The 12167-nt window shown below is 40.5% G+C and overlaps 1 protein-coding gene across 1 annotated transcript in view; it reads right to left on the bottom strand.

Annotated features, from left to right (window-relative positions):
- LOC308231575 (DNA excision repair protein ERCC-6-like 2) overlaps positions 1 to 12167 on the bottom strand; it is a gene marked incomplete at its 3' end in the record, with an annotated part of 34351 nt that overhangs the window by 4990 nt on the left and 17194 nt on the right. The window contains exons 10-12 of the mRNA XM_080637169.1: positions 11239 to 11358; positions 7935 to 8006; positions 5717 to 5862 (exon numbers count right to left, since the gene is read on the bottom strand). Coding sequence (XP_080493295.1) covers positions 5717 to 5862; positions 7935 to 8006; positions 11239 to 11358 — 338 coding nt within the window. The remainder of the gene's footprint in view (positions 1 to 5716; positions 5863 to 7934; positions 8007 to 11238; positions 11359 to 12167) is intronic.

Here is a 12167-nt window from a genome sequence, read left to right as displayed (position 1 = left end):
ATAGGAAAAAGAAAAAATAGGACTATTTGACAGTAAGAAAAACAGAACTTCCACTCCCTCACCCTGTGTAATAATTTCACATTGACATACCTTTCCCCCACATAAAAAGACCACAGTAGAGATACTGAAAATAGTGGGGTATAGCTTTGTGTTACTATTGTGTTAATAACCACTAAGTACTCAAATAACCACTGCTATAAAATGTAGTCTTCTCTCTTAAGAAGTAGATTACAAACTGTATGACTAGCTGTCATAGCCAACTGCTGCTATCACTTTACTACAGTAGAAACCCTGACTGCTACTTTATACTCACTAAGCCTTACACAGGTGTCATGGTTTAAGCCAGTCGGCAAGTCAGCCACACAGTTTCTACTCCCCCTGCCCCCTCTCCCAGAGGGGTACGGAGGAGAATCGAAAGAATTTAACTCCCACGGGTTGAGATAAGAACAGTCCAGTAACTAAGGTATAACACAAATCACTACTGCTACCACCAATAATAATAATGATAAGAGAAATAACAAGGAAGAGAATACGATACCACCCACCGAAAACGAGCCCGACCGAGCAGAGCGTGCCCTTCCTGGTAACTCCCAGTTACATCCCAGGCATGACATGCTGTGGTATGGAATACCTCTTTGGCTAGTTTGGGTCAGGTGTCCTGTCCCTGCTTCCTCCCGGCTTCCCCTCCTCCCTGGCAGAGCATGAGACTCACAAAGTCCTTGGTCAGGCTAAACATTTGAGCAGTAACTAAAAACATCAGTGTTATCAGCGCTGTTCCCAGGCCGAGAGTCAAAACCACAGCACTGCACCAGCTACTAAGAAGGAGAAAAAATGACTGCTACTGCTGAACCCAGGACAACAGGTAACTCCCCCAACAATTTTACTGAAATTCATAACCACTTTCATGCCAGTTAAACATTCTAGAAGAAGGAAAACTATAGCTTAAATAAGAGTCTGCATTAAACCTTACTTCCTCTAATCCCAGTACATAGTTTTGCAGTAATGCCATGCAGCTTCTACTAAAATGGTCACACTCTAGGGTATGTCATATCTTTAAGAATTAACAACAGTCAGTTACTTGGAACTTGGCATATGCGTAGCTGAATGTTTTATTTTGTAGGAATAAAAGTAAGGAAAATATCACTTTTCATTCAGCAGCAAATCAGGCAAATAATAATTCTTTTCAACTGGCTCAACCAACATTCCTACAGGAAGAGACAAGGTCCTATCCAAGCATATACTAAATACTATTATTAATTTAACTATTAAAACAATTCTTCACATTGACATAGGCAGCACTAATTTTTAAGTGTGTTTTTTTCTGGATGAGGTACTGCAAAATTGAAAAGGTCAATCCCATTAAATTTATCAAGCACCTAGTTTTGGAAGATTACATTATACTTTGCACAGGGAAAGTTAAAATTTTCAGATATAAGAATGAATGGAGACAGAAACTAAAAGCTTATGGAACCCCACAAGTGTTTGGTCTTCACGGAATCCCTGTCAATGTAAATACAGTTGTGGCCTCTTCCTTCCAGATGTGGTGTCGTGTTGGGTTAGTTAAATCTGGAAAAAGAGAGGATGTGGGAACCTGCCAATATTAACGGAGGTTTCTGGAGGATAAGCGTTCTCAAAGTTTGAAATGCTGAATAAAAATCTTTGTATTTTTCAGAATACCTTACTGTATGTTGGAATTTTGGTGTATTTCTTTTTAGTGAAGACAGAATTCAGCCTCTCATCTTACCAAACCAGCCCTGCAGTCAAAAGTGAAACATAAGTCAACATGTTTCTCCAATGCTTTTTAATTAAAAAATCGCAACATTTGGAACTGCAATACGAATTACACCTCAGTCCAAAGCCTTAGCACAAGTAAAACAGACTGCCTATAAAAATTAACTAAATAGGCTACTTAGCTTTTTAAAGATTTTGCCTTTCATTATTTTTAGGTATGACACAAAAATGCAGATACTCCAAAATGGAAAAAGAATGGCTGCTATATCCGTCATGGAGACAATGAATACAGTAGTTAGTTTGTGCACGCTAAATAACATCTTCCATTTTAACTAGCTCTTAGTCATTAATGCAAGATGGTCCATGTAAATTACTGTAATATGACTCCAATGAAAAGCCCTATGTGAAAGGTCCCCTAACAGCTCTGATACAAACAACAGCTTTGAAAAGATCATCTTACTTAAAACTGCACACTGTGTTAAATAAATGGCTTGGTTTTACAACCCATCACCGACAGCTTAGTACCCCAATGTTCCAGAGAAAGACTAGCACGGAAAACCCAGTGAAACACTTTGTAACTTTAATTAAGGGCCTGTCTTTAATCATAGAATGGACTGGGTTGGAAGGGACCTTAAAGATCATCCAGTTCCAATCCCCCTGCCATTGGCAAGGACACCTCCCACCAGACCAGGTTGCTCAAAGCCCTGTCCAGCGTGGCCTTGAACACTGCCAGGATGGGGCAGCCACAACTTCTCTGGGCAGCCTGTGCCAGGGCTTCACCACCCACACAGTAAAGAACTTCTCCTTAATACATATTCTAAATCTACCCTGCCATCTTAAAGCCATTCCTCCTGTCCTCTCACTACATGACCTTGCAAAAAGTCCCTCTCCAGATTTCATGTAGGCACCTTATAGTTACTGGAAGAGTGCTCTAATGTCTCCCTTAGACTTCTCCAGAATGAAAAAGCCCAGCTCTCCCAGCAAGTCTCAATAGGAGAGGTGCTCCATCCCTCTGCTCATCTTCCTGGCTCTCCTCTGCACTTGCTTCAACAAGTTCACATCCTTCTTCTTTTGGGGGCCCAAGAACTGAATGCAGCACTCCAATGGGGTGCCATGAGAGCAGAGTGGGAGAATCACCTCCCTTGACCTGCTGGTCACGCTCCTTTTGATGCGGCCCAGTATACAGTTAGCTTTCTGGGCTGCAAGTGCACATTTGAGGAACTCATATTGAGCTTCTCATCAATCAACACTCCCAATATCTTCCTAATATCTAATCTACATCTCCCCTCTGTCAGTTTAAAGCCATTCCCCCTTGTCCTGTCACTACATGCCCTTGTAAAATCTCCCTCTCCAGATTTCCTGTAGGCCCCCTTGAGGCACTGAAAGGCTGCTATAAAATCTCCTGGAGCTGCCTTTTCTCCAGGCAGAACAAGCCCAGCTCTCTCAGCCTGTCTTCATAGGAGAGGTGCGCCAGCATCTCTGGTCTTCTTCATGGCCCTCCTCTGGGCTTGCCCGAGAAGGTTCACATCCCTCTTGTTTTGGGGGCCCCAGAACTGAATGCAGGACTCCAAGTGGGGTCTCATGAGAGGAGAGTGGAGAGGGAGAATTACCTCCCTCAGTCTGCTGGTCACGCTCCTTTTGATGCAGCCCAGTATACAGTTAGCTTTCTGGGCTGCGAGCGCACAATTGAGGAACTCATGTTGAGCTTCTCATCGACCAACACTCGCAAGTTCTTCTCCTCAGGGCTGCTCTCAGCTCATGATCTATACCTAATGGTTTGATAGAATTGACAAGCTCTGTAGAAATCAATCATATTTTCTCTCAACACCCATTAAATATATTTGTCCATATAGCCACATCAGTCATAGCTATCAATAAAGGTATTATGGATATCTATAACTATGTTTAATACTAACATTAACTGCAAGACTTGAGGTCTTGCTATATGGTCACGTGGGATTTTTTGTTTGTTTGTGGTTTCTTTTTTTTACTTAAGGCTCCATTTCTCAGAAAACTCACCAACCAAAATCAGGTTTTCCAAAGGCCTATGGGCTGTACATAGCCAACTGAAGGCAGAAACAGTGCTTTGCATGTATTAAAAAAAAAAAGGGGGGGGATTATAAGCCAGGAACATTGTAAATTTAACAGTGAAATCACTGCCACTGTCTGCTCTGTAAACGGCTAATTTATAGATTGGTGGTTCCTGTTTTAAAGTTGTATGTTGACTATGCCAGTGGAATATAATGGCAGACTCAAGATCACTGTGCAGGGAATTCACCCTTTGCAGAATTCAGTCTACAGCCAAAAGACTGTGTATTTTAGCAAAAATCAACATTTGGTTCTCCAAGCAATGGGACTTTCATAACATATACAGGTTGACTACACAGAACAGTTGGCCAAAACCAGACATAAGCATACGACCCAATTCTGTCAATTTACTATGTGTTGAGAAATAAAAAACATACATGTTGTGGGTAACTCAGCACCACACAGATGCTTACTCACCTCCTGTTTCCCTGGCTGGGATGAGGAGGAGAATCAAAAGAATGTAAACCCCACGGGCTGAGATAAGAACAGTCCAGTAACTTAAGTATAATACAAATACGAATGCTACAACTACTACTACTACTACCACCAATAATAATGATAAGGAAAATAACAAGGGGAGAGAATATAAAACTAAAAAGGGAAAGGGGCAAAAAAGAGCAATAAACACAAGTGATGTACAATACAATAGTCACCACCTGCCAACCGATACCCAGCACAACTTTAGTGGTGACCTGGCCTTTCGAGTGACTGCCCCCAGTTTATATACTGGGCATGACGTGCTGTCGTATGGAATACCCCTTTGGTTAGTTTGGGTCAGGTGTCCTGTCTCTGCTTCCTCCTGGCTAATTGTGCCCCTCCTTATTGGCAGAGCATGAGAGACTAAGAAGATCTTAATCAGGTTAAGAGTTACTGAGCAGCAACAAAACATCCGTGTGTTATCAGGACTATTCTCAAACTGAAGCCAAAACACAGCACAGTGCCAGCTACTACTGGAGGAAGAGAAAAAAAATAAACTGTTACAGCGAAACCAGGACAATGCTGTAAAGTCCAATTGCCTGAAATGTGAGTAAGAGGGAAAATTAATCTCTTGTAGAGTAGCACTAGGATAAATCCCTTTGATTTCCAAATGATTATTAAATTTCCAAAGGAAATATTAAACCTGCTTCCATTGCTGCCTATCAAGCAGGAAAAAAAATCACTTTGTGTTATCTGTGATAAACTACACAAAGTATCACCCCTATGTTTTGCTTAGTAAGCACTGGTTATATTGACTGGGATTCCATCGTTGTTTCTTCCATTTATTCAGTGATGGGAAACACTAAAACCAACAGAATCAAGACTCATCTCAAGTACCACCAGCATGTATAGAAAGCTCATCAGTCTCTGTATTCACAAGCTCTCATAACAAAGAGGAGAAAGTCCTTCTCTCTTTACCTGACCTTCATTTTTAGTCCCATGTAAATTAATGGATGAGAACTGAAAAGGTTATGATTATATATCTTAATTCAACTGACAGAATCACAAACTATAGAGTCTTTCCTCGTGCTATGGAAGCAGTTAACTCCCTGCAGTCTTCAGAGACAAGGAACAAGAACTCATGAACTCATGAAGGTCTTACAGAAGCTGGTGGCCAGATTCCACATTTGATTGAGATTACAAACAAATCAGTAAAACCATTTTAAACTAGCATTCAGAAGACTCATTTGCTTCAGATCTTAGAAATCCATTAAGCAGAGAACAAGGGAAGGGAAGAACCCTCCAAATATTATAGGAAGCTTCAGAGCACAGCAGTGAGTCTATGTCAACTAACAGATGAGAACAATTCACTTTCTCAGAAAAGTAATCCTTCACAAGGTCATCAAACAAATGCAGAGTGACTTATTTACTAAACATTAGGAAGGCGGAATGAAACAAATTTCAAGTTAAATTTTCTTACATTGTAGATACAAGACATATGTTAATTTCTTGAATGCTGTTGAACTCTCTTACAATTCTCATTCTATCTTCTGATTTTGTATTTCCATCAAGTCTTCGGTAATCTAGCCCAGATGCCATACAGTATTGTTCCAGCACATCTAGCAACTGGGTGGGGGAAAAAAAAAAAAAAAAAAAAAAGGATGAAGTGCTTACTATCATCTTTTTAATTAAACTTAATTACGGAGGACATGTTTCTGGAACAAAAGGACATGTTCTATTTTTAAGAGATCAAGAATTGAAAGTGAGAGCAAATCTTCATAATTTTGATATCAACATCCTTGACTCTCTTTAGCTGTGATTCTACAGCACTCAAGGTGATCAGCATTGGTCTGCTGTGGACTCACTCAATCCTCCAACCACGACTTCCTGTCCCACCCTTAAGGGATGCTGAATCAGTTCAACCCAATAAACTGGAAGGCAACTTAAACAGTTTTCTACCATCTTAGCAAATTACAATGGCTTGAAATACAGTAAACGAGCACCAGTGCCAGCAAATCAGCAGACTGGTATGCACAGTCAGAGTTCAGAGGGATGAAGTGGAAGACATGTGAGCATTTTGCTACTGCATCCACATATTGAACTTGCAGTCTTTCTTGAAAGAAATATTAAATATTGAAGACTATGAACTGTCATTGATGCTATTATTTTTCTAATACTTTTTAGCGTTATCATCACACATATTTAAGAAAATACGTATTTTAGCTTGCGCCATTTCAGGAGACACATTACTGCTTAGCAAGAAAATCAAGAAAAAAGTCCCTTAAAAGCAAAAAGTGCATACACCTCTTGCTCTAGTTAAACAGATTTAAGTTCAAACCAATTGATGAACTTTCATAGAATCATAGAATAGTTAGGGTTGGAAAGGACCTTGAGATCATCTAGTTCCAACCCCCCTGCCATGGGCAGGGACACCTCACACTAAACCATGTCACCCAAGGCCTCATCCAACCTGGCCTTGAACACCGCCAAGGACAGAGCATTCACAACTCCCCTTGGCAACCCATTCCAGTGCCTCACCACTCTCACAGTAAAGAATTTCTTCCTTATATCCAGTCTAAGCTTCCCCTGTTCAAGTTTCAACCTGTTACCCCTTGTCCTGTCACTACAGTCCCTAATGAAGAGTCCACCCCCAGCATCCCTATAGCCCCCTGCAGATACTGGAAGGCTGCTATGAGGTCTCCACGCAGCTTTCTCTTCTCCAGGCTGAACAGCCCCAAATTCTTCAGCCTGTCTTCATACAATAGCTGCTCCAGCTCCCTGATCATCCTCGTGGCCCTCCTCTGGACTTGTTCCAACAGTTCCATGTCCTTCTTATGTTGAAGACACCAGAACTGCACACAATACTCCAAGTGAGGTCTCACAAGAGCAGAGTAGAGGGGCAGGATCGCCTCCTTCGACCTGCTGGTCACGCTCATCTTGATGCAGCCCAGCACACAGCTGGTTTTCTGGGCTGCGAGCACACACTGAAGCCGGCTCATGTGCAGTTTCTCACAGACCAACACCCCCAGGTCCTTCTCTGCAGTGCTGCTCTGAATCTCTTCTTTGCCCCACCTGTAGCTGTGCCTGGGATTGCTTCAACCCAGGTGCAGGACCTTGCACTTGGCATGGTTAAACCTCATAAGGTTGGCATCAGCCACCTCACAACCGTGTCGAGGTCCCTCTGGATGGCATCCCTTCCCTCCAGCATATCAACCAAACCACACAGCTTGGTGTCATCGGCAAACTTGCTGAGGGCGCACTCAATCCCACTGTCCAGTCACCGACAAAGATGTTGAACAAGTTTCATGGCTGCTGATGCTCAAAAGCCAGCAGAGCAGCAAAGTTTACCTGCTTTAAGTGGTAACACAAAGGTTGTGGGATCCTTCAGTTGTACTTTGCTCTGACTGCTCTAACACAAGACATACTAGCTGAACTCAGTATGAGCTATCTACACTGGAAGTAATGCAACAGTTTTGAAAAGCTCTTAAGTAAGGCAGCAGTTCTTCATTTGTTTTGCTATCACCATTTTTATCATGACCATGAAGTTTCAATTTGGTTCTGGAGCATGTTGCACTGTCCTCATCATTATTACCCACAGCAGAGACAGAAAGAGAATGTAGTTAACAGCTGTCACCTCCGGGCTTTACACTTCAGAACTTGCTACTGCAGGTAGTTGAGAAAAATCATATGGAGCTCACCTTTGTGGAAAAGGAGAAAAGAAGAACTTTATCCTTGTTCCTTTGGAAGTGATTTAAAAGCTGCTGAAGGACCTGTAAATGAACCAGAGACTTTACCTACAGGTCATCTCACACACACACACTTTTGTTTTCAACCTTTAAATAGGCTACACCATAATTAACTGTTTGGAAAGCCAGAGGCATAACAAAAAAACTCTACTAACATGATAAATATGCCAAACATACATTTTTTCAGTGAGGTACTTGGAACTCCTGCTGTAAAAATGCAATCATACCACTAACAGGTAAATTCAGAAGCTATTTGTGTCAGTGTATAGACTGCAAAAAACATTCCTTATGTCACGCGCTAGCTCAGCTTATGAATTCTTGCATTTCACAAATGCACACAGTATGCTGAAAACACGAAGGCCTGTTTAAACTTTCTGAGCTCAGAACTGCTTGGAACTTGTCTTCTTAAAATAATCAGTAAGATGTATGCCCCTCCCCATTCCCACTCTTGCCTGTTGCTCTGTTTACAGTAGGATCCAGCTTCCCAGAGTCTGCACAGACCTTGAAATGCCAATAATCCGCCCACACACAACGTTCTTCTGGTGAGGAAGCAAATAACCCAGAGCCTTGTGTATAACACTGATACTGTTATTTTCAAAGGAAGCATGTCCACATCTGGCAACAGCAGCTCCAGAGTACCGCGCAGAAGCAATACACAAAGGGGAAAGAGGAATTTTCTGTACCAGGCCTGCAGCCTACTCCCACTGGGCAATAAATATTTAAAAAATTGTATTTATTCAGTAATAAACATATAGCTGTTAATCAACACTGATTTGACTAAAAGCCTAACAAACCTTTCTCAACCAAATAATGATGAGTGTTTATATTAATCTTACAATTCTGGATGGTATCTAGACTATAAAATATTAATTATACATCACTTACAAGCCTTTTTGTATGTGTTAGCCAGCCAGTTACAAGTCAAAACAAGGTACAAAAGAGAGAATTTGCCTGGTTTGTACAAAAGGATACAATCCAGAATTCATTTTATTGGGAAAAGGCTGTATCAGGTAATTTAAAAGAGCTAAATGACTTATATTTGCATTTCAATTTAGCTACATTTGAGTGTCAATTTACCAGTGACATTCTTTGAAAGTAGAAGGAATGTGGCTATTGTATTGTTGCTATTAAAGTACAGGTCAGATAATGAATTTCCTGTGAGGAGACACACAAACAAATCCACCTATTTTTTTTAAATAAAATAGATCAATGTCATGCCCTTTGGGATTTCAGGTATTCTGAAGAATAGCTCTGACTAACAAGGAAAACTAATGGTTTTGCACCAAAAAGAAATAAATCCAATGCTTGCACACCAACTCCTGAAAGTTGTTAAGTCTGAAAAAGACACACTTGATCAGACTCAAACAAAAGTAGAGTGCTCTTTTTAAGAAACCGCATGGATTTAAATGCGTATCTCTCCATTATTACACACTGTGAGTCTGTGATGAAGGGGTACCTATCACATTCAAGAACACCTTGTTTGCATATAGATGTCCAAGTTAGCCTACAGTGTTTTTAGGCTTCAGAGCCACACCTGCCTGGGTTAGGGTTATGTTTAATGGCAGAAGTTACTATAATTTGCAAAGTGCTCCAAACACATACATATTTCTACTGAAATAATGATAATATGCTAGGCAAAAATAAATAAGATCACAGCCTCTGCTCTCTTGCCACCACGGTTATGTGCATACTCTGGCACTGCAATAGCAGAACCTTCTTCCTTACCACCCAAGATCACTGCACACAAGCATGAGAAAAACCTTACTGCTAGCAGCCAAGGTTACACTCAACCCACACAGCCGCAGCCAGCTGCACCCCTGAGAAGTCACTGCAGTCTATGCTGTCTCAAAAGCAACTTAGACCTACAGCCACGGTGTGGAACAGATTCCTCTCAACAGGCAGATGATGTTGGGACCTCTATCTTGAACTCAGTAATTTCCGCTTGCCTGTGTTGTTTGCTACTCCGTCAAAACAGACATAATCAAAATGTTGTAAGGCAGTGTTGGAGTGAAGGATGCAACAGACTTAAAAGACAAATTTCTAAAGCAAGGAAAATTATTTTTAACCAATAAAAAAAGAGCTTCATAAGCACTACTGAAGATCACAGTTTTTACAGGTATGTATTAAATATTTGCTGGCAATTTAACAATAAAGTTGCCTTCCATGAGATGACTAAGTGTTTATAACCAAGCTAATATGCAGGCCTCTCACATGTATGTAGTAACGGAAAAGAAAGATGTTGCTCACGTAATAACAAATCAATAAAGTGATAACCACTACTGCTGCTAGAAAAACGTGGCCTGCCACTGCTTCCCTGACAGTCCCAACTAGCAACTGTAAATATGAAGACTTATAGAGAACAAAAATACCATACACTCAATCCTGCACAGCTTCTCACCTCCAGTTACTCTCAGGCCAGGAACACTCCTAAACCTAGTATGGTTTTCTTTCTAATTAGCTGTATTAAACATCTTTTCCAGTTATTCATATTGTTCCCCTCTGAAACCAGAGAAAGTCATCATTTTTCAGGTAAGGAGTTTTACAGGTTTAGACTTAACACATTTATTTTGTTCATCTTTAATGTGGCTATTACTAGCTTCATTTGATGTCTGAAGGGTTAGAAGACAAAATAAGCACTCAGTACGTCTTCACCAGTTCCATGCTACTCACGATTGTGTAGGTCTCTTTCAAATTCATCCTAAGACATTTCTTTCAGGCTGAAGAGCCTGATCATATTTGGTTGTTTCTGTCCCACTGTACTAATCACCTTTGTGGCCCTTTCCTGAACCTTTCTCTGAATCTTTTCAAGGTCTAACAGATGCTTTTTGAGAGAAGGCACTGGAACTACCCACAATACTGAAGGTGTGCAGAAATCATTAAGCCCATAATGATTTGGTTTTGCTCCATTTCCCAAGTATTTCTGATTGCCACTGCATCAATGGTTTCATGGATCTCTGTCATAATATGACCCCAAGCCCTTGACTGTAAGGGTCATTTCTGTGCCCATCACTGAATATGCGAAGCTCACATCTTAGATTATCTCAGTATCACAGATCACTCCTTCCAGTCTGCTCACAGACACCCTGATCCATGACAAGAGCTACCTGTTGTCATGGCAGCACAACATATATTATTCATAAACAGAATTATTAAAAACCAACAACCATTAGGTGCATGTTTTTTTATAAGCATCTACTACACTAGCAGACCTATTACTATTACCAACACTTAATTTTCCTCTAAAGAACATGTTTACCTTCATTTTTCCACTGTACTTTGGATCTGAAATGGTTTCAAAGGCTGCATCTTTGCTTAACTGCACAAAATCTGGAAAACTGGAAAATACTTGGCTGCACACCCGTTTGATATGTGCTTCCTGGAAAAAAAAGCAGAAAGTTTGAGTGAGCACTAAAAATTACAGAACTAAACTGGGAAACCAGTAAGCCATACAAGGAGTTAAACAGGCTGAAACAAGTGATCTGCTGAAGTAACTCAAGCAGAATGACTCTAGTGTTTTTATTCAGTTCTCTGCAAGAGTGCTGGATAAAACATCTCCTGTGTGTTTCAGTTTGCTTCATTTAAAAAGGATCTTAACCTGAAACCACGGATTCTAGTTACTACAGTAAGAGATGTCCAAAATTTCTTCTCATGGAGAAAGACAGCAATAGGACTGGCCAGAATCATCAGCCTCAAGAACCCTGATGATCTGAGGTTTGCATTACCCAACAGGTATGTACCAGCATTTATTTCTCTTGACCCTCTTGCATAAGCCAATACATGAATTACATACTGTTCCACCAATATGACAAAAAAACAATATGGGGAATGCATTTAAATGTTCAAAAGGCACTGCTAGAATTTGGGTAGCTCAGATCTTGAACATGACCACACACTGTAAGTCTACCTTTCCAGAAGAACAAAAAAGGTCTTGTGACTCGCCTAAGAACAGCACATGTGATGGACTTTCATCCTAAAGGTAAGAAATACTACAAAATACCAGTTTCTTCAGTAAATTTGAGAGGTCAATAATTATGTACAATGTAAGATATTAAGTCTCAAAATACTCCTATATTGTTACTCCTGTGGCTACTTAAACTCTCAAATGTTACTATAACAAAAACTACATACACAGAAAAAAAAAAAAACCTCAACCAACCAACGAAACAAACAAACCAAAACAAAACC

The sequence above is a fragment of the Psittacula echo genome (assembly GCF_963264785.1).
Source record: "Psittacula echo genome assembly, chromosome: Z".
Classification (NCBI taxonomy): Eukaryota; Metazoa; Chordata; class Aves; order Psittaciformes; family Psittacidae; genus Psittacula; species Psittacula echo.
This window is presented reverse-complemented; position numbering and strand designations above follow the sequence as displayed.